This window comes from Paramormyrops kingsleyae, chromosome 3 (assembly GCF_048594095.1).
Source record: "Paramormyrops kingsleyae isolate MSU_618 chromosome 3, PKINGS_0.4, whole genome shotgun sequence".
In the NCBI taxonomy this organism is placed as follows: Eukaryota; Metazoa; Chordata; class Actinopteri; order Osteoglossiformes; family Mormyridae; genus Paramormyrops; species Paramormyrops kingsleyae.
In genome coordinates this window covers 26,601,460-26,624,436 of record NC_132799.1, presented here as the reverse complement: position 1 = coordinate 26,624,436, position 22,977 = coordinate 26,601,460, and the positions used below count along the sequence as shown (strand labels likewise).

The 22,977-nt window shown below is 45.2% G+C and overlaps 1 protein-coding gene across 3 annotated transcripts; it reads left to right on the top strand.

The window, feature by feature from the left end:
- Window positions 1-1,882: 1,882 nt before the first annotated feature.
- LOC111857042 (solute carrier organic anion transporter family member 1C1-like) lies at window positions 1,883-22,428 on the top strand. Of its 3 annotated transcripts, none has more exons than XM_023837504.2 (15): window positions 1,883-2,505; window positions 4,701-4,859; window positions 13,614-13,755; window positions 15,142-15,274; window positions 15,984-16,105; window positions 16,355-16,558; window positions 16,906-17,004; window positions 17,579-17,827; window positions 18,143-18,307; window positions 19,083-19,278; window positions 19,786-19,951; window positions 20,083-20,267; window positions 20,831-20,895; window positions 21,476-21,593; window positions 21,958-22,428. In XM_023837504.2, exons 2-15 carry the CDS (start codon window positions 4,773-4,775, stop codon window positions 22,184-22,186), a joined length of 2,160 nt encoding a protein of 719 aa, XP_023693272.1. In that variant the 5' UTR covers window positions 1,883-2,505; window positions 4,701-4,772; the 3' UTR covers window positions 22,187-22,428. The 3 variants fall into 3 exon arrangements, with proteins under 3 accessions (XP_023693272.1, XP_072566083.1, XP_023693291.1); XM_072709982.1 differs by lacking the exon at window positions 1,883-2,505 and adding an exon at window positions 4,574-4,612; XM_023837523.2 differs by lacking the exons at window positions 1,883-2,505; window positions 4,701-4,859 and adding an exon at window positions 6,208-6,274.
- The last annotated feature ends 549 nt before the right edge of the window (window positions 22,429-22,977 follow it).

Here is a 22,977-nt window from a genome sequence, read left to right as displayed (position 1 = left end):
GACCACAGACAAGCATCTATGGAACTGCAGGCTTCTCTCAGGTTAATTAGTCTGCATTCATGATTCCATCATTAGAAAGACACTGGCACTGAGATGGTGTCCATGTGAGAAATGCAAGGTAGAAACCATTGCTAACTAAGAGGAACATGAAGGCTCGTCAAAGCCACTTGATTACCCCCAACACTTCTAGGAGAATCTTCAGCGGACAGATGAATCAAAAGCAGAGCTGTCTGGAAGAGCTGGACCTGCTACATCTGGGGTAAAAGTAACACAGCTTCTACACAAAGAACATCTTGGCCACAGCCAGACATGGTGGAGATGGTGTGATGGTGTGGGGATGCTTTGCAGTTTCTGGCCCTGGGTGACCTGCCATAACTGAGAGATGCGTGAATTCTGTCTGCCAACAGAGATGGAAATGTAGAATGTAAAAAGTCACAGTCACAGAGTAATCAAGTAATCAAGAATTGTTTGTTTGTGCGCGTGACATCGCTGAAACAAAGTCTTGGTCTGGATTTGTACTTTCTGGATCTGGACTCTGTCTACCAGAAAGTACTAATGGAGAACGTCCGGTCACCAGTCGGTGATGTGATGCTGAAGAACAATGGGGTCATGCAGCAGGACAATGATCCGAAGCACAAGAGCACGTCCACCTCTGAGCGGCTGGAGCAAAAAAAACAAACGTAAGGTTTTGCAGTGGCCTATTCAAAATCCTGACTCGAACCCCATTGAGATGCTGGGCCAGGACCTTAAATAGGCAGTTTATAGTCAAAAACCCTCCAATGTGGCTAATTTAAAACATAAAAACATTAAAACATAGTCGGCAGGTGTGAGGTGCTCTGCTAGGACAGTTTGTATCAGACTCCTAGAAGCAGGACTGAAGTCCCATAAAGCAAGGCAGAAGCCCTTCATTTATGAGAAAATTAGAAGAACCAAGCTGCAGTTTGCAAAAGAAATGTATGATTCACAGACGACACCCATAAATTGAGAAACTGTGCTGTGGTCTCTTAGTTTCTGCAGCTGTATATTTATGTAGAACTGAGAAAATGAATGACATGTATTTATTACAGCATTAGTGTCTACCTCACAGAATCAGCAGTGAAATGAACTTCTTTGAAGTCAAAGACAATAGATCTGCAGCACTTACATTTGTGTTTTTCTTTAGAACAATCCACAAAAAGAAACACTTTTGTACAATGGCTTCTCCTAGGTTTGTAGACCATTCTTGTGTGTGTATACACACACACACACACACACACACATTGAGAATACCAGTCAAATATCACCTTCACGGGGAAATCAATATTAGCATATTAGCATGTACACAGCTAGCCATCTCCATGGCAACAGGAAGCGCAAAGAACCTCATGCAGATTCATCTCCCAGGTGATGCATACATGAGTAAACAGGCTCAAGGAATCCATCATTTCTGACGTGACCTGTAGTGCTTCCATCCACTGCGTTTGCTTTTTAATGTTATAACCCTGCAATGTAGTCCGTATCCCATTTAAGCCAGTGTCATTTGTGGGCGAGCTATATTGTGACTATTTGGTTTGTGCGCGTGACATCGCTGTTCGTTGGAATTTCTCGGTTTGTTCTCTTATGCACAAATGCATGCCATTGCAAATATTATCTATTCATAATTATAAAATGTGTAACGCCCCTCTAGACTTTGCCAAAACGAAGGGGCAGTTGAATTTCCTGAGTATGCTATTCTTGTGATTTTGTTTTTGATTCTTGCAGTAATTGCTGACGAAAGAAGAAAAAAAACTAAAAATGATTTTAAATAATAACGTGGACCCTTGATGCCATACATATAGACAACCGTGTCACGAAACACTGAAGCGATTAATCGCGTAAACAATCAGTGTATTACACGATTACAGCCGCGGGATCAACCTGTCAGTGACAGTCCCGCTATTGTCGCTGCTATTGCACGGTCCTATTTTAAGTTTAAGAAACGCCTTTTGTTTGTGCGTTTCCTCTCCCAGTAATAAATAGCCTACGGCGTGCCGCGTGATTATGAAGTTGCCCGCACTTTCTCACTAGAGTCATTTGCGGCGGATAAATTCGATTCCAGGCGGATTTAGCGAGAAGCGTCGCTCTCCCTCCCCGGAGCAGCATCACATGCTCCGGCCGATTCTCCACGCGGCTCGCATGCAGCAAACGAGGCTGCGAACGGTGCCCCTTCCCGGGGAAGCGCTTCTCAAACCCATCCGTTTGACGTCAAGCGCTCAATTATTGGACGCGTCGTGTGAATTTTTTTCGCAAAAACAAATAATCGCCAGTGACTCCGATTGTTCTGTCACACGATTCAGGAGGAACCGTGCAGGTCTGCCTTTCTCCTCATCGCCCTTGAAGTGAAAGTTTTCTCTGAAGATCTGGACATCATGCAACTGCGTTTACCGCAATAACGCGTCCGTCAGCGAGTCCTTATTGCATAACCTCTCAGGAGACGAAAGTATACAGTTTTTTTTTTAATTCTCTCTATAAATATCACCGCCTGAGGTAAGTTACCATTTTCATTTGAGTGTGTTTTGGAAGAGGGTCCTTTTTTGTTTTTAAGTGTAAATTGATTTACAGGAGCTTTCTCACGAGGGCACACATTATTCATTTGTAGGAAAATCGCAGAAATCTGTCGTCAACGATCAGTCAAAAACGTGCTTTTAACCTGTTGTTATTTTTAGGTGTCATTTCCAAATTTGATTTACGTTTCTTCAACCACTACACCACGATAGATGGCAATTACGCCTGTGTGTTTACGGTATCGTCACTACTTAATTGTAATTAACAGCCAGGTTATTGATTGATGCACTGAAATATGACGCTTGGTTACCCCTACTGGGCACAACAAACATTGTATTATGATGTGCGCCGTTATTTTAGTACAGTGTCAATGCTTTGCTTACATTCCCAGGAAAGACCCTGTTTATGCATGATGGTCATTTGTTAACTGCACTATGTCTGAGGGCTTCGGCGTAATTAAAATGCATGAACTAATTGGGCAGAGTGCGCGTGGTCAGGGATACGGGGCTCGTCGTCATGACTTCAGTCTGTTTGTCGCTTTCTTATAGTTTTACGTAATTTTCGACTAAGTTAACAAACGCGTTAAGTTAAACCTGCACCCCTACATAACATAATGTAAAGTTCAAGTGGGGGTCGTAAATCGTAAATTGTTTGTTTTGCATTCTGACGTATGTGGACGTACGCATGTGTTTGGTGGGATATGGGTCATATAATCACTCACAAGCGCAGTTCCCCACGTCAATAATCCCTTTGCATTTCTTATCTGCATTTTCAAAGGAAACCAAACGGATAGTGCGGTTTTATATTTCAAATTAGCTCAAATTTTACTGTAGACAGCTTCTTATGTTTTTTCTGTGGGGTTTACATGCTATTAATAAGCTCCGGAACCTGTCGGCGTTTTATCGTCACGGGTGTCAAACTCCAGTCCTGGGGGGCCGGAGCCCTGCACATTTTTGGGTTTCCCCTCATTTAACACACCTGATTCAGCTCCTTGTGCTAATTACCACACATCTCTTAAGCTGAATCATTTGTGGTGGAACAGGTAAAGAGCTAAGCTGCACAGGGCTGTGTCCCCCCAGGACTGCAGTTTGACACCCATATATTTAATTGCAGGGAACATTCGGAGTGCGGTTCACGTTACTGCGTGTTTTTAAAAAAAGACCCTAGAGATTAACTCGGAATTGATCCAAAAATGCCATTTTAAAAGCCCGGGATACTTACAAACTCGGTCTAAATAAGGATAATGTTATGTCACTGCAAGCCCTGTTTTGGCATATATTTTGCGTCATATCTATGTACGTGCTCTGCCTGTCATTCTCAACAAGGGCTCAGTTGTACTCAAGCAGTATAGTACTAATTAATAGGAGCAGCCTATTGACCAGCCCGTGGTACCTGCTGTTGCTGAGTCCACTAAGAGCGCCCAGCTTGTCACATGACTGTAAGTCCCGCTAGTTACAATTAACAGGACAATCGAACGATGTCAAATGCAGGGGGCATATGGCTTCACGGGCACAGTCAGATCTAAACTTTAAAGCTTTTAAAAAGGATCGCGAACTTGCATATATGTTTTTGCTTGCTGGGTGTCCTGCTGCTCATGCAGTTAATAAACAGCAGGCACCCAACATTGGTAATTAAAACTTTGTCACGTGACACATGCCACATGCTCTTATTTTTACCATGTTGCACATCTTTAAATACAGTACTATTGGGAAAAACAGACACCTTAAGTCCATTTTGACACTGATTACAAACAGTAATCATAAATTGCTAAAGTAATTTTTCTAGTGTAGTAAAACCACAGTTATATAGACCATCACATGGTACCACTTTACAATATGATTACCGCTATAATGAATTTATCAAAGCTTTATATTCAGGTTATTAATTAGGTTAGCCTTTGTAAATCATCAATAGGCAATTATAAGCAAGTTATACTACAGCACTTTCTTATTGATGTAATTTTGTGACAAGTGAGACTTAATGTAAAGTGGTACCTGTCATGTTAGGTCTATTACGGAATCTAATTAAGTCCTAATTTTTTTTTATTTTTTTTTTAAACTGGATCCTGTACTCATTCCCAGAGAGGCAGGTAAGTTGCTGTTGCTTGTATTGTGCTGGAAAAAGTGCCTCATTTGGTGAGGAGAGCAGGGTTACATGCATCATTTGTCTATTTGCAGGAGAGCACTATCAATATACAGGAGTCTCATTAAGGAGCCCAGCTAAAGGAAAGCGCCACCTGTCTGTGGAATATGGATCTGCATGGAGAGGACAGACAGATACCAGGAAATGGACCTCTGTCTGCAAAGAGCCAGCCAGCTCACCGGTCCTCGCTCAAGGTACACTCCCGGCTCATTCCACACTAAACGTGGGGCCATAACAGGACTTTGTATGGATGGCATTGTTGCAAAAATACCAGCTTACTCATCCATAATTTTGAGGTTTAAAAACAGGTCAGCCATGCTTAGGTTGGGAGGATGTTATTGTCTACGTATGGACCAGAAGCTGTTGACTAATGTCAATCCATTTTTCCGCTTCAAGCCGCCTTTCATTTCTTAAGTTCTTTTGTCACGCTTTTGCGGTCATGTTGACGACACAGAGGGTCTATCAGGACAGAGAATTATCCGCTGATGTAAACGGGTGTCCATTGTGCAGAGCTAGCTGAATCACTGACCAGCGATTTTCTTAATATAAAATCCAAATGTGCATGATGAGTGCAAACTCCTGAAAAACCACAAGTAGGAACGTAAATCCGGCCTCTGTTTTGGTGGTTGTTATGGAGAGCCTAAGACCCCCCCCCCCATAAGTGTTATATAAGATCATTAAGGGGGCTGGACATTATATACATATTGAATTATACAATTGTTGAAATTAGACTGAATGAAATTTAGATCTTATTCTAGTACATGACAGGTAATCAAATTATGTGCATAATTATGTTGGAATAATTTAATTGGTGGATAATTTTTAGGTTTTTTTTCTAAGTCATGAATTTGTTGTTTGTTTTCCATGATCTGATCTCCTGTGCATTCAGATCAGTCAGTACTGTGTCCCTGGACTTGGAAATGTATGTCTTCAGAGTTTGTCACGTCTAAAATGTGGCAGAAACCTAAAAGTTGTGAAATGATGTACCTCTCCAACACCCAAAAAAACAAAAATTCAATTCCCTCCCCACAGCTACTTTTAACCACAGGGCCTAAGATTTCTTTGTAGTTTAGGAATGTGCCTAATTTTAATTCAATTCAGTTTATTTTTATATAGTACATTTCACAACAGAGTTCCTACACAGTGCTTCTCATGGACATGTTGTAATACATTCCTGCATCACTTATACAGAATAAGTCAAAAACAGGAAAAAGGGAAGAAAAGAAAGAAAGTCAGATGACAGGAGGAGAAGTATTATACGGTGAACCCTGTCACCTTTCCAGAAGTGATCTAATTTAAACTTTTCCCTGAGGTTTAGTGCAGTCCTGCCCCCCGTGACACTCTCTGGGCTTGTCTTAGGTGTCTGTTTTTCCCTTGAAAGTGCGAGTAACTGGTGTGGTTGTACTGGGAGACTGGAGTACCGCTGCTGCTGGTGAGCGGCCTCCTGACCAGTTTGTGGGAAGCACTTGCACGACGACCAGCCAGCGTACACCGGGACGATGAAGCCCCTTCCAGCCCCCCGAACAATGCCCACTTTGTTCTGCTGCTTGCGGTTTTGGCTGAGCTCCGCTGGTGACGTGCCTCATTGATGGGCGTGTTACAGACCCAGGTTAGCATCCAGCCTCTGCATAGGCGAACTGAAGAAGATCTAAAGAAATGTATGGTTATGTCTATTCACGCTTGAACTACTGACTGGGATTACTTGGATTATTTTCTTGGGATGTTAACATCCCAAAAAGTAGCTGAGTTTAATATTCACTGGACACATCTTCCTGGAAATGAGACTAACAGTTTAGCATCAGGGTAACGATTAAAAGCTGAGGGGTATTTTCTCGTAAGTGATCCCTGTCCTGTCACACGTGCTCATGCTAACCAGATCGGGCCTGAAAGCTCAGCTGTAGCTAAAGCTAAAAGACTCCTCACATCCTTAACCCTGGTCCGGGCCATGAGCTTCTTAAACCAGTAACCATTAAACGTATGGTAACCATGGTAACCATATGCTGCCCTAAGCAGCTTAACTTAATTAGCTCCTCGCTTTTAACAGACTTTGCCCCACCCCCCACCCCGACCTCTAATATAATAGTATTGTACCTCGCTTGGAGAAACAGAACGTTAAAAAAAAACCCTCTTCTGGCCTTGTCAGGACAATGGGAGGGTGGGTCTGGTACTTGGCGCACCTGAACGGAGCCTCTGGTTTGGGGGGGGGGGGGTGGTGGCCAGGACATGGTGATTGCAGTTCAGACTGACCGTGCCTAAATCCCCCCCCCCCCCCCTCAAAAACAAACCATCACGTGGACATTGGAAAACATAAAACCTCATATCATGAAAATGTTCTCACTTTGAAAGTCAGTGGACCGTTTCAAAGGTATACCAGCACAGACTCTTATTCAGTCACACACTCAAGAAGCACCTAGTTTTGTCATTTCTGAAATTTTTAAATGCACGGCCACCACTGCTGTTGTGTTTGAGAAGCTTTTTGCTCTTTAATGGAGGCCTGCACTTTGCCTGCCGTCATGGACGTGACAGAATATCACTTCTCTAAAATCCTCTGTTTTCTAAAGCTGAAAGCCTCTGAACTAATTTGCCAAAAAAAGTCTGGACATTGTGATGGGGCTTCCGCTTATGAGGTCATAAAGGAAGGTTTGTTCTCATGCCGGATCAAATGTTCATTAGACAATAATGGGAAAGCTGCTTAAAACAAGATTATTTGCTTAAGTGGTAAAACTGAGGAATGCAGTTTGGAGACTTCAGTCCTGCTGCGTGCGACTGGTGCGGCAAAGTTTGTCTGACAACCCTGCAGCAGTGCCGCAGTGCGAAAACACTGAACGAGTTTGTCCTCTGTGCTGCGTCTGTCTGTTTAGTGAGTCTGAAACAATGTCACTGAATGTTTCAGTGTTTTAATGCAAAAGGCATTCGTCTTCTGCATTGCTTTGGTTGGAATTGGCACCCTGTTTTCACTGGGAGATGATATCAGCATCCCGAGTAGCAAAGATTAGAAGACTTTTCCTGATCAGGAAAGCTGGCAAACAGTTGATACTCAAAATCTATACGAATGTGTGAACGAATATTCGTAAATGGTAAAACGACAAGAAAGGCAGTAGCGATTACAAGCTGATTAGCCAAAGCCGTGACTGCTGTCTGGGGTTCCCTCTGCAAAAGCGCAGGTGGGACTTGATCCAATAGGTCCACGGCAGCTGAGAACAAGGAGACTTGGTGCCCCTGCAGTTCTTATGGCTTTGGGTTATTGCAGATCTGCCGTCCGGAGGAGTCTCCCGGGGCACAGAAGAAAGCATGAAAGGGTAGCATATTATACAGTACCTATGCAGGGAGGACAGAGAACTGCGACAGGGGTACAGCGGGTTCAGACGCAGTGCCTGTGATCGGTAGGTCGCAGGTTCAAATCCAAAGGTCTGCAGAGTGATGTCACCGTTGGGCCCTCGAAGGCCCTTATAGTGGCTGACCACTATCAGTCGTGCGTCACTCTAGATAAAAGCATCTGTTAAATTAATTGTGTCCGTGACAGCGGCTGTAGGCTTGGGGGTTTTATGTGCCGTCAGTGACGCAGGGGCTGGTTTGGATGTTAGTTTCCAGCCCTTCAGTGGGCACTTGCCAGCACCATGATGTGACGCTGTGGTGGGGGTCCGTCGCCCGTTTGCTAATCCTGTTAGTTTGTCCCCCTATGGAGAAAACTTGGGAGTGAACTGTATGAGTCACGCTTGGAGGTCACCACATGATCCGAGCAAAATCTTCCCAGTGAACAAGATGGAAACGAGCAAAGAATGTAGATTGGGCCTAAGCGAGTGTGTGGGGGGGGCTTGGTGGGCTCAGATACTGGGCAGACTTGAAGGGGGGGTCACACACTTTACACTGCCATATCTTTATTCAGTTAATTGTTTCATCAATGTCATAAATTGACAAAGTTTGCGAACCCTAACAGCTAGTGTGGGGGTTCTTCTGTAGAAAACTGTATTTGGGGTCATTATCATGTTGGTTCATGCGATATGAAAGTGACGCAAAACGGGAGTAAATGCACAGCATAGTAAGTCCTGACCTCAGCCGGTCTGAAATGATGTCATCTGAAGACACATCACAGGGTTCACAAAGTTTTTCTCACAACTGTATCCTGGGTCTTTGAGTTTGTCTAAGCAGTACGCAATAAAACAAATAGGGAAAGCTGTATGTCAGTATAAGCATCTGTGTGATATACCGCACCTATTCCATATACCGCGTCTGTGTGATATACCGCACCTGTTCCATATACCACGTCTGTGTGATATACCGTGCCTGTGTGATATACCGCACCTATTCCATATACCGCGTCTGTGTGATATACCGCACCTATTCCATATACCACGTCTGTGTAATATACTGCGTCTGTGTGATATACCGCACCTATTCCATATACTGCGTCTGTGTTATATACCGCGTCTGTGTGATATACCGCACCTGTTACATATACCACGTCTGTGTGATATACCGCGCCTGTGTGATATACCACACCTGTTACATATACCACGTCTGTGTAATATACTGCGTCTGTGTGATATACCGCACCTGTTCCATATACCGCGTCTGTATGATATGCCGCGCCTGTGTGATATACCGCACCTATGCCATATACCGTGTTTGCGCTCAGGCCTGCAGGGTCAGCCTGATGTTTTCACGTGGTCAGGTTTCCCTGAGCTCATTTTTTTCACAATCGTTGAAAACAGAATAGTGTGAACGGTATATTAAAGAAAGGTTGTTTCCTTCGGCACTATAAGTACAATATTATACAAATTCACATATACAACGAATATCAAAGTATACTGTGCTGCTGTATTTACCATAAAAGTCACCGAAATACCCGCTGGTTTAATATCTTTTTGTTTTGAAATATCACTTCATCAAATGCGTTTAGGCAGGTTCTAGAAATTACGGGCAAAGGTGACGGGAACTGTAACATAAAACAAGTTAAGGAATATCAGATTTTGAAACTTCCCTTGGCTTGATTTTAAGACCATAATCATATTCCAGGGCCTTAAGCTGCCGTAATGACTTGTTCCGTTATCGGGATCATGATGCCGATGTTCAGATATTATAAGCAACCGCAGCGATTTCATAATTTTACTGAAGTAAATATATTTTCGACATAAACATCTGACAGTAAACAAGAAAGTATCCAGTAACACTTTACTTGACGAGGCACAAATACTTAATAACTCAGTTACTGCTAAAGTACAAATCATGAACAAATTTAGTTGCTACTTGAGATAAGATGCGTCACGATTCATTAATGGTTAATAAACATATCAGTATTTCACTTGTTATTCATTACTTGTTCCTTCAGTAATTCATTCAGTAGTTCATTCAATAACCCACAAAATTTTTGTGAATTAACAGATATAGTAACAAATATAGTAACTTGCATCATAAATCAGGATAAATTTGCATCATGATTCATTAATGATGAACGAACATGAGATCAGTATTTCACTTGTGGTGTTAATTGTTCCTTCAGTAGTTCCTTCACTAGGTCACAAAGGTTAACAGGATTAACAGATATAGTAACAAATATAGTAATTATTTGAGATGTCACGATCCATCAATGATGAATTAACATGAGATCAGTGTGTAACTAAGAATGAGTTTGTGGTTAATTAATATATAAGTAATAGCATAATGCTATATTATTTGTGCTCTGTCAAGTGAAGTGTTACCAAGTAGCCTTTTAAACATTTACGGTGTCTCTTTGTATAGCTTAAATGATGTTCAGGTATGTAATATCTATGACCAAGAAGGGCTGCTGCACTGGGGATCGACGTCTCCTCTTTTGAATAAAAAATCTTGTCCCCCCCCAACTTGCCAACTCATCAACTTAAGACTTTAAAAGGCCCAATTTTCCATTTTAAGGTAAACAGGAAGTCCAACTAACAGGGCAGCTTGCGTAAGTCAAATCTAGTGTTTAAAATGTTTTTTTTTCTGATTCCTGTTTGTGATGAATGCTACTGATGAGCTCTGCTGATGTGGCACACAATGGGAGCCAAACAGGGGAGTGTGTGTGTGTGTGTGTGTGTGTGTGTGTGACAGAGAGCATCCCTATGCAGAAAGATGGAAATTCCATAGGAATCATCATCTTTATATTGATGGAAGAATGGAGGAGAAATATGCTGTGTTTACAGTGTAGAACTTCAGGCTTAAGAGTTAAACTGATCCATATTTCACTGCCATCTTTATGACGCAATGATGACATGGTCAATAACAACATATTTAACAACATGAGTCATACAGTGACACCTCTCATTTCACAGGTTCAGTTTTCATCCACTATTTCTTCGTCTTTTTCATGTTGGTCGGGGTCAGTGGGGGCCTGGACCCCATATTTGGCAGCACAGAACACAAGACAGGGTGACACTCTGCACGATGCCAGTCTATTGCAGGGCACATACATACACAGACACCTTCATACAGAATGGACAGTGTAGAGACACAGATTAATGTAACTGTGTGCCTTTGGATCGCGGGAGAAGTATCAGGAGGAAATCCAGACATGGCTTAACATTGCTGTGGAAGTGGAAATCCATCTGAATTAGGAGTGCCATGCACAGGTCTCAATGAAGGCAATGGTAAAGATAAAATTGCATTCTCCTCTTAGCTGATGTGCGTACGTCAGAGTAGCGATCATCTGCCATCTGTTTCCAATTTCAGCTAAGTGTCTACTGTCTGCGGTCGGGTGACGCTGAGTGGGGCTCTGACAGAGCTTGGCATGCTGTCTCAGATCCTGACACCTTTTCCAGTGGGTGGGACCATGCACGATGGGGGGGGGGGGGGGGGTCATGACCTGTCCTAATGAGGCCACGATTTTGTGAAGTGTTGCAAAAACCAAGATTCATTTTTTTTTGTGGGCACCTCTCTGGCTGGATAGAATTACCAAGGATAATTGTTTTTTGGCAGGAGAGGAGAGGTGCAAGTTCAAGCCCCCGAACTACAGGATACCATGCCGACTCTGCACCAAAGCACTCAATCTCCATCATCAACTCATCCATCCAATTCAACTTATTTTTATATAGTGCCTCTCATAACAGAGTCGCCCCAAGGTGTTTCACGTGGGTGTGCTGTAATACATCACTGCCTCATTTATACAGAACAATACATGAAACATGGAAAAGGTAAAAACAGAAAGAGAGAATGAAATGTCAGAGAAAGACAACAGAGGAGAGGAATGGAAAAACTGCTAAGTAGGGAAGAAACAAACCTCTGGGGGTCCAAGATGGCTTGGATCGTTTGGCCTGACTTGGCTTGGATCATTTGTACTTGTCATGTATGCACTTGTCTACAAATGACCAACAACCTGTTAGGGTTCTCTTGGGAAAAGTGAGGTTAAAATACATGTTGCGCTCCATGTGTAGCCGCGCTCAGAGGCCTGCTCTCTGTGTGCGCATGATACATGTTGCACTGCATGCCTTGTGTTTCATTTCTCACTGTGAGGAGCCGGATTCAATTACGGAGTATGCCGGCGTGTTGGACCTCGTGATCCAGCACCCGGCCTATTATGAAAATTACGCCGCTATTGTTATCCTGATGGGGAAAACATGAGTTTCCATGGTTACCTCTCTCACGTGTGCTCTGTGAGCGACGCCAAAGACTTGAGGGTCTTTGAAGATGTGCAGGAGTGAAACTCCCTGCTGTGGAGAAAGACCGAAGGTCCCCTTATCCCATTCCTGCCATTTACACCCCTGTTACTCCCAGAGGTGACCCAAATGTTTACCTGTGTACTGTGTGAGGGTTGTGGCCTGGGATGCTGAACAGAGCCATGTTATGGGGGCTGGGGTAGTGAGCTGTCCATTAGACATAGGGACATATTTCTCAGGGGAAACTGGGACCAGCTGAGGACCAGGTTGTCAAAGTGCGACTGGTAAACACCAAAAAAGAGGCTTCTTGGTGGAGGCAGACTTTACTCGTTTGGGTCTCTGGTTGGTGTCTGGGCTTGGGCCAGGTTCAGCATAGGCGAATAAGCACCAAATCCATGAAGAACTCCACAGACTGGGATGGGGGGGCTGGGACCTACAATAACTGTACTACAATAATTATTACCTAACAGAATGGATGAGGCCCTGCCCCCCTCCAGCACTGAGGCTCTGCGGGTGTGAAACTCATGAAACTGTCCCATCCATCTTTAAACCTTATTTGGACAGGATTAGTTTTGCCTGGGGACGTAAAGTAATTGAAGCAATTACCAACAAGGTCTGTAATTTTAATCCATTTCGAATCAAACGTGTCTGTAATTGTTACATGACTCCACAGTATAAATTCAGGAGTGAATTACCTTCTATATTTCAGTGAACACAGACCCCTTTCAGCAATCATAGTCCAGCCCAAATGGCATTTATCTGCTAACTTCAGAACTTCAATGAGTCCTGAGTTTTCCACATAAACGTCTGACAGCCCACATCAGCGGCCTCTTCCGCCGCAAGCTGCTGTATGGTTGTATGTTTGATTAATATGTTAAAGGAACAGGTCACCCAATATAACAATTCTGCTGTCATTTGCTTTTTAGATGCGCTCATTCTGGTGTGAACATTGGGGTTGGATTCGTTTTTATCTGTCCAGTCTCTGGTAATTTGGGGAAATCACACACGTCTCTTATCCCATCTGAATCGGCCAGGTAAAACTAACCTTGTCCCAATTGGGCTTCTGGTCTCCACCACCTAGCCTATGGATACCCAACGCCCCTGCTTCTCCATTCTCTCTCTTTTTTTTCCTGCATCCCTCTATCTGTCGTGCCCCCCGATGTCCTCCCGGTCATTTATCTCGTACACGAAGGCCACAAAAAATAGCGAGCGCTGGGCTTTTGAGTGGCCAACACAGCATAAGAAGACGTAAGTGCAGCTGTCTGTGGAAGAACATGCACCGGCGCATCAACTGTTGAACCACCTCTGTTTTGTTCCCCTCCACTCCTGTCTTTCTAGATGTTCCTGGCTGCTTTGTCCTTTGCCTATTTTTCCAAGGCCCTCTCCGGGAGCTATCTGAAGAGTACAATTACCCAGCTGGAGAGGAGGTTCGATATTCCGAGTTACTTAATAGGAATCATCGACGGCAGCTTTGAAATAGGTGAGTGGCATGTGAATCGATGTGTTTTCATCACTGATGATTGTTGTACGACTAATTTTAAATGACCTGTATGTGCTACAGCGGCATATCTGTGCTAGTTTTTGTAGGATTTTGTCAACGTGTACATCGTTGCTCCTGTGCGACTAGTGAGGCACCAGGTAGAGGTTCACCGTTTGGCAATCTTAGCGATCTAAGGGGCATGTGCAAGATTGAATCAAACGTGTCCTCCACATGTTCGACCACTTAACTGATGGAATTCTCCTGAAAGTCCATGGTGCTGGACACTCATCACCTTGGAAGGATACACCTTTTTTGGAGAACTTCAACACAGAACCTGCTGAACCCGAAGAACATCTCATTACAAAATGACATTTCAATCCAAAGTTGGTGATTAACCGCCTAGTACCTGTGTTCCAGAAACTCACTTAGATTTGGGACTTTGCTAAGTGAGTAAAGGTCTCTCTCTCTCTCTCTCTCTCTCTCTCTCCCTATCTGTCTCTGTCTCTCAGTATTGTTCTGTATAAATGACACTGTCTGTCTGTCTGTCTGTCTGTCTGTCTGTGTATCTATCTGTTGGTCCATCGTCCTTGCCAAAGCTTGGAAGGTTGATTCATTTAATTTCATTTCATTTTCATTTCAAACACTTTATTTGTCCCCGAGGGGCAATTCAAGGGCACATAGAGCAGTGTTAAGATCTACCTGACTATACATACAACAAGGGGAAGACAGGTCAGGAGACAGCAGCTCTACAAGCCAGCCGGTCGACCGCACGAGCAGCGACCCGGGCATAGGAAGAACAGAGAAAAACGATTATTCTTACCCTGAGTTTCTCCAGTATTTCAGCTAATCACCTGGACTCTGCGAGGAACCATATAAGCACCGACCCTGTCCGACCTTTCAGTCCAGCTTCTGGATGTTTCCTCCTGCATCTTAAGTCATAAAAGCCGCTTTGAGCCTTTGGCCGCAGGCTGATTTCTGCTAAGTTTGGAAGCCGTTCCGCGGTGCCAGTTGGAGACCGTAAACACAGCACAGCAAGGCTTTCCCTCCATTGTTGGACCTCTGCCCTCACTTTGTTAGCAGCCCTCAGCTGCCCCCAGTAAACACTTTGAGTGGAGAGTAAAGTCAGAGGCTCGGCTGCGTTCAGAGCCATTTGCGCTGGTTTTGCAAGTCAAGCACAACCGCCAGCGGGCATGATTTCTGTGCCCCTTAGCTCTCCTGACGGCCTGCCCCAGCTTCCAGGCTACATAGCTCATCTTCCTTTCGCTCTCGATGCCGTCCGACTGTGCGCTGTTCCCCGGCTCTCTGGATTTCCCAAAAGGCTTGTGGTTTTGTTCCTGGCTTGGGTCCCCTGGGCCTGAAACACGTACCTGTGTGTCACCCCCACAGGCAACCTGCTGGTCATTGCCTTCGTCAGCTACTTTGGGGCCAAGCTGCACCGGCCGAAGATCATCGCGGTCGGCTGCTTGCTCATGTCCGTCGGCACCTTCCTCATCGCCATGCCTCATTTCATCATCGGACGGTAAATAGGGAACTACATCCTTCCCCGAATGTATTTCTTTCATTTCTTTTATATAACGTGCTGTTTTTTTTATATAAAATCCTAGAATCGCAACAAGGGCGATTCTAGGATTTTTTTAAGGTGGGAGGCATAAAATTCAAACAGAGGGGCCAACCTTACCTTTAACCAGTGGTATGTTTTCAAAAAGTAAATGACAGGGGAAGGGACAGTCCATGGGCCAATCAGCTTTCTGCTGAGGCCAGTACCCCTTTGGCCCCACCCATGTGTACACCCCTGTCAGGTGATACTGTATGTAGCTCAGTGTATCACTGCCAGGAGGTTATAGGCTCAAATCCATTGGTCAGCAAAAGTAATCATATCAAAATTCAGCAACAACCTTCATGTCCATTACTCTAGTGAAGCTGGCAGACCCTCGTCTCTGATCCTCTCTTGTGTGTAATTCTAGATCAAAGCGAATGCTAGAGAATGTAAACAGACAGTAAAGTTAATAAGCTCACTTTAGGTTCACAGTTTGGATTTACTATGCCACTTAGGTTTTGTGTCCATTGTGACATTTTAGGTTGCTGTTTCAGGAAGCTAAATTTAGTAGCAAATAATTCTTAGAATTCACTGTGGAAAACAAAATGAGTTGTATAACATTTCTTGCATGCTCATAATAGACTGCAAAGTTTCTTCGTAATTCATTCTCTCCTCACTCACTCTCATACAGCTATAAGTTTGAAACTTCCATTAGATCTTCGATGAACTCGACCAGTATCCTCACCCCGTGTCCTGCAAGCTCTCCTGATCCTCCGACCACGAGAGATGGACTTTCAACGGTGGCGAGTGCAGGTGAAGGGTCACAGCAGCAATGGGGTCACGGGGATCCGGACAGGGAGCGTCAGATCTGAACCCCTATAATCTCTCTCAGATTCATATTGACCATGAATTTAGAGCCAGGTTGGGAAAAACTTCTGTAAAAGATTAGCAATGTTTTCTAACACTCTGTGTTAGAACAGTTGTCAAATGTCAAGCGAAACAAAACGGAAACAAAACCTTGGCAACAAAGTATCCAAGAATACACAGATGTTGCAAACCCAGTTTCAGATGGCCTTCTGGGGAGGAGGTACTCCACTAACATCCATCCCTCCGTGCCGGGCTGTGAACGAGAGTCCAGCCTCTCCATGTGGATTTATGTTCTCCTGGGGAACATGTTGCGTGGAATCGGCGAAACTCCCGTCCAGCCGCTGGGAATCTCATACATCGATGACCACACTCGACAGGAAGACGCAGCCTTCTACATTGGTAATGAATCCTCCTCATCATCCTCATCCTTCCGACTTCTATGAGAAATGCTTCCACTCGTTATTAGCCAATAATATTTGTTAATTATAGCCACTAGTCAAGACTGCCACTCCTTGATATCCTTGATCATTGTGTGATGGTGAACACAAGGGGAGTCTTGATGACCTCCATTGCAGTGTTAAGGTAGATGTTTCTAGGAAAAGCAACCAGACCTTTTCAGGAAACGCTGGGTTGCTTAGTGATGTTCACTCAAAGCCAGCTGAGAAGTTCACATAACATCTTCTCTTCCCTTCTTCTCTTGCCTTGTCTTCTCATCTCTACTCTTCATCTTCTCTTCTCTTTTTCAGGCTGCGTGCAGACGGTCGCCATCATAGGCCCGATATTTGGGTACCTCCTGGGTTCTCTGTGTGCTAAGATATATGTGGACATTGGATTTGTAGATATGGGTGAGCAAACTGATGTGGACTCTCATGACTCACCGTACTGATGACTGTCTCTGACTAAGGATGGCTTTGTAGGGCTTTCTGAATCTGACTCTATTACCTGACGACTCTGACTTAATGCTGCCAACTGACTCATCGCTATATCATTGCTGTTTCATGTATCCGAACCATAATCACCCCATTCAGCCCGTACACTCGTTCAGTCAGTCAGTATTTCTGTACAAAGCTAATCTTCAGTCTTAATTTGCCTCTAAGCCCCACAATTCACAGCAGCCTGTGATGTATAATTACTCTTGGATATCTAGAAGAGCCACATAGCAGCATTGATGAGAAACATAACTGCTTAGACCCTGGTGTTATTGAGCGTCGTTGTGGGATCACCGCTGTGATGCTTGCTGAGAAAGGTCTGGAGTAGTGTCAAGTTAGCATCTAGCAATTAGCAATCTGTGAAACACCGTCATCACTCCCACCTCCCTCACCTATATAAGCTTGACGCTAAGCTGAGTGTTGTGTCTGTTTACTGCTTCACTATCTTTGTTTCCCCTCCTCATCTAAGCAACTCTTACTCCTTCTACAGAGAGCATCACCATCTCCCCCGGCGACGCCCGCTGGGTGGGAGCGTGGTGGTTGGGCTACCTCATTGCGGGGGTCATCACCCTCCTCTCGGCTGTCCCATTCTGGTTCCTGCCGAAGTCGCTGGCCAGGCCGGGGGAGCAGCGCCCCTCTGGGGGTGCCCCGGAGAAGTCCTGCTTCATCGGTGACCCCATGTGCGTCGAGCGCAAGTATAGGCCAGAGGAGCCGGCCAACTTGGCGGAGATGGCAAAAGGTACAGGACCGCCGTGACCGGCTCTGTGCCCTGATTGAGGGATTAGGTGACGACCTTCTGAAAGCAAGGCAGGATCACTGCAGTATGTTCAGGGGCAGGGACCCCTAACACAATGTCACCCCTTCCAATTTTACATATAATTTAACATGTTCAGGGACACTTGTCAAGTGTTGGGCCAGGGTACCCATGCCCCTCTGATGCCCCTGAGTACATTATTCCAATTTATGACATTTGCAGGGATACCAAAATGAGCCCCGTCGTTTTAGTAAACATAAACAGAATCTCTGCTGACATGGTCAAGTGCTGTTTTTCCAGAGTTTCTGCCTTCATTGAAAAATCTCCTGGGAAACCAAGTCTACTTCTTATATCTGTGTGTGACAATCATCCAGTTCAACTCCCTCATTGGGATGGTGACGTACAAACCAAAGTACATTGAGGAGCATTACGGACAATCAGCATCTAAAGCCAACTTTCTGATGGGTATGTAACCAGACCTGTGCTTCTGTAACTAGTGTCACTAGTGCCATTTGTGCTTGATAAATATTTTCTCTTGGTAAATTGCCACAGACACTTAAATTGTCTTTCCCCATGAAATAGGAATGTAAAAGTGCCGTGATCTCACTCTTGGCGCTTTTCCACTGCCACCAAGAACCACACTGTACCGCAAACTGACATAGCCCTGCTTACTTGCAGGGCTGAAAGCATAACTAAATCAAGCTGGCTGTGTCAACACCACCTGATTGGTCGAAATGCACAGAGATATCGGTGATCTTTGTCAATATGCATGGATTGTCTGAAGGAAAAAATGCCATATTCTATATACCATTCATTACTAGTACCGAGCCGACCCTTCTGCAGTGGAAAACCGAGGCGGGCTGGAACCGCGTTGTAACTAGAGTCTCTTTGTGGTACAGCTGGGGTCTGGCTCGGTTCCTGTATACCCGTGGAAAAACACCATCTGAGGTTAGACAAGAGATTGATATGAACGCGGAGGTAACACAGATGGCTTGATAAAGTGCAGTTTTGCCCTGAGGAATTTGTCCTTTGGATGGTGCTGGACAGACATTGTGTATTTCCCACTCTCCTGCCATCAAAGGGCATGCCTGCCTTCACCCTCGTGAATGAGAATTGGATCTCATCACTTTCATATGAATGAGAAGATCAGGCCTTTGATGTTGTTGGCATGTGATTGTTGCGGCTGCCTGGTCCCGATCCAGAGCATGCGTGTAACCTTGCCTCATCCACGCCGTTGCAGGCCTCATCAACATTCCTGCCGTGGCCCTTGGCATGTTCCTGGGGGGTGTGGTCATGAAGAAGCTGAGGCTGGACATCATGGGAGCCGCCAAGTTTGCTTTCGGCACCTCGCTGCTGGGCTACTTCCTGTCCCTTTTCTTCTTCGCCATGGGCTGTGAGAACTCCAAGGTGGCTGGGATAACAGTGTCCTACAAGGGGTGTGTCCTCAGGAATGACACGTCGTCTGTGGCAAATGATCTTGAATATGGTAGAAGGTGCAAGGTAGTGAAGTGTCCCACAGTGAAGGAGCATTGCACCCTGTGTTAGTCTGGTGATGATGTCATTTATGATGACTGATATCAGAACCTGAATCACTCAAGGCCAGGAACTAAGAATCCCACCACAACAACGTCAGCATCTTAAGCAGCTAATAGCACATGACACATAGCCCCAAACTTGGCCCAGGGGGTGGGATTTGGCTGCTGAGGCTTGAAACTGCAACCTTCTGTTCACAAACCGAATTCCTTGTAGCTAAAAAGCTAGCAGCTAAAAATATTTGGAAAATGCCCTAAGGATTGGAACTTGTGAGTGTTTTCAATCTTAAGGTACTTCTGCTTGAGTAAAATAAAGTATACACTGAAAAAATGATTTCTAAAATGTGTTTAAGCATTTTGGTAAGGGATAGATTTGCAAAGAGAATTTCCCTGTGAATTAAACACAAACAGAGGGGACATGTTGGCATCTCAGGAGGCCTCCCAGTTCACAGACTGCAACTCCGCCTGCCTGTGTTCCGGGAAGGACTGGGACCCGGTGTGTGGAGAGAACGGCATCACCTACATCTCTCCATGCCTGGCCGGCTGCCACCTGTCCAGCGGATCAGGAAAGAACACAGTGAGAACGACGGCTCAATGACTTCATTTTAGCTGTAATTAGTATTTCTGCTTCATTTTCTGCACATGTAAATCGTTACTGGGGTGCTAAACCTCCCACCCCCCCCCCCCCCCCCCAACATCCTGACCTAGGTGTTTGACCAGTGCCAGTGCCTGTCTGAGGCAGGCTCCGCACCCGGGAATCTCTCTGCCACCGTGGGCCACTGCCGGCGCCGGGACGGGTGCGACCGCATATTCCCCTACTTCCTGGCGCTCTCGGTCTTCAGTTCCTTCATCATCTCCCTGGGCGGGACACCAGGCTACATGTTGCTCATCAGGTGCAGCCATCCCACCTCTCCTGGAAGTTCTGAGTCTCCTGTCAAGTGACAGCCGCTCCCTGCCACCCGCGAGTGACGCGCAGTGTCCCGGAAACGCGTCGCTCCGCTATTCAGCGGCAGTAAAATTAGCCAGCAAGAAGGTTTAGCGCCACAGTCTTACACGACACTACTTCCTGGGCGGTATCTAATTTTTAATACCGTCATACTGTGCCGACATGTATCGCGGTATACAGTAATTTGATGGCAGAAAAATTTGTACAAATTTGCAGTGACTGATTTCTCCAGTTCATCAAAGGTTAATCAGCTGACCTCATCCAAACGTCCCATCTCTCTCCTTTTTAATAGGTCTGCATTCCTCTGTTGTTGTCAGCACAATCCTATGATTTAAATCATCCAATCAAACGCGTCTTGTTTGCCCAATGATGTTCAGGCATTGCAGTGCCCATCTCTGCCAATAGAGGTCACCTATTTGCCGAGTAGTGCAGTAAATCTACCGTGAGCTGCAAGAGCTTACTACGTTTAATGTCCCTGAACTTCCTTTCTGCTGTGTTTTTTTTCCCCAGGTGTATAAAGCCAGAACTGAAATCCTTAGCGCTGGGATTCCACACTTTGACAACTCGAACGCTGGGTGAGTCCTGTGAAGCCTGCAGAGTGACAGCATATGTGTACCCGTGTGGTATCTGGGAGTGCGTTCCACGTGTGTTCTGTCTACTGCTTAGTGTCACGTGCACAGAACGAATAACCCTAATTGGCAGTAATTGCATAATTACATCACGTTGCAACAGTGGTGGTGAGACAAACCAGAGACAAATTTCCTGTATGTGTGAACTTGCATCACCAGGTAAACCTGATTCTAATTCTGATCTGTAGCACCAGCAGGACATTGGGTCCAGGCCCAGCCCGGAGCTTTGCTGTTTGACTTTTCTTTGATCGCACATTAGTTAGCTAGAGAGCCGGAAAGCTCACACCTCGTCACCATCGGTGTTATACAGCCTGCAGATTTAGGCTGATTTTGCAGCTCTTTCTGACATTTTAGTTATTCTGCTTAAGGTCTAACTTGGAAAGGTGTTTCCTCATCTAGGATTTACAGTGAATTTTAGCAGCTGATTAAGAACAGCTAGTGAAGCTGCCCTGAGTTAAAAACCTAGGGGAGGTCCCCGTCCCTCCCCCCTGCCTGCTAAGGGTGTGTCCCTCTGCCCCTCCCACAGCGGGAATCCCCGCCCCCATCTACTTTGGGGCAGTCATCGATGCCACCTGTCTGAAGTGGGGCCACAAGAGGTGTGGGGGGAGAGGCGCGTGTAGGATCTATGACACCTCGGCGTACAGGTATGCCCCCCCACAGAACACTGCCCTTTAAGAAGCACATCACCCTTAAGAAGCACGTCTAGTATGTTGTGGGTTTGAATCCTGGCTGCCCCCTGCTCCCTGACCGCAAACCTTTCTAACTAGTACGTTGCTTTAACAACTTCTCTCCCCTAATTTTATTCCCAGTTTAAGTAGGTGGTAAACCTCAACAAGTAGAGCATTGTGCTAACAGCACAAAGGTTGTGTGCTCGAATCCCAGGGGGCACACACACATTGTAACTATTCCTCTGGGCCTTGAGGTGGTGCAGAGGGAATGGGGCCCTGGTCCTCAGCCTGGGGTCACACCCTCCTGCTGAGCCCGTGCTCCTTGTCCCCTTTGCCTCAGGATCGTGTACCTGGGTCTGACTCTGGGCCTGCGCACTGTGTCCTTCATCCTGTGTGTCATGGGCTTTGTGCTGCTCCGGAGACAAGTCAGGGCGGAGGAGAAAAATCCAGGCATGGTGAATGGAGGGACAGAGCTGGAATCACTGACCAAGGATGAGAACAGCTCTCTAAACTGTGACCAGCTCATACGCAACTCGGACTACGACCCAGACCGGGAGACCAGGCTCTGACTTCTGGACGTTCCCATTTTCTTTTCATCCCAAAACATGCAAAGCATGATGGGAACACTGGCCAAGTTGAATGATTTCATAGAACATAAATTATATATTTGTACTGGACTTGTGTAGATTTTATGAGATGCACAATATTGTTTTAATAAAATTTAAATATTTTGTTAATGTGCATATTGTTTTACAGAAACCGGTGTCACTTGTCACACGTTCATGTTTTTGATTTAAAAATGTATTTTTAATTGGGTTACTATGAATATTCTTTTTTACTCTTGTGATGGATCTTTTTGCTGTGGGCTCACAGTGAAGGCCTGCGTGTTTGGTCTTGGTTGACGTTGCCCTTCAGAATGTGGAGATGACTTTCAGGATGAGAATTTTGCAGGTGACTCTAAGGTTACCGAGGTGTCTGGGCGACTCGCACAAGTGACCGGATACTTTTTGTCATCAGCAGGAAAATCACAAACAAAATTGATTAATTTGGCAGAAGCTTTTTCTCTTCCCAGATGGTTTCTAGGACCATGCATTGTAATGAAACATAACTATCGCGTGCAGAACTCTCTATCTTGCACAGGTTCTGGTGGATGTTTCTGGCCTGACTGCGGTGATGTGGATGAAGATGTGAATACAGAGGTACAGGCAAGTGTCATCTGGAGAGCAGCGATGATGGAAGTTATAGGAGGGGGTTAGGGACCCGAAGGATGCTATGCAGGCTGGGGGGGTGGGGGGCAATCCAGGACGCCTGGGAGGAGCTGGGGAGGCGGCCCATACTCCATTGTTATACCTTTGACGTC

Coding starts and splice junctions, on each gene's coding strand:
- LOC111857042 (XM_023837504.2), top strand. CDS start 4,773: ATGGATCTGCATGGAGAGGACAGACAGATACCAGGAAATGGACCTCTG. Junction 13,756..15,141: donor CGACGGCAGCTTTGAAATAG/GTGAGTGGCATG, acceptor TCACCCCCACAG/GCAACCTGCTGGTCATTGCC. Junction 15,275..15,983: donor CCTCATTTCATCATCGGACG/GTAAATAGGGAA, acceptor ACTCTCATACAG/CTATAAGTTTGAAACTTCCA.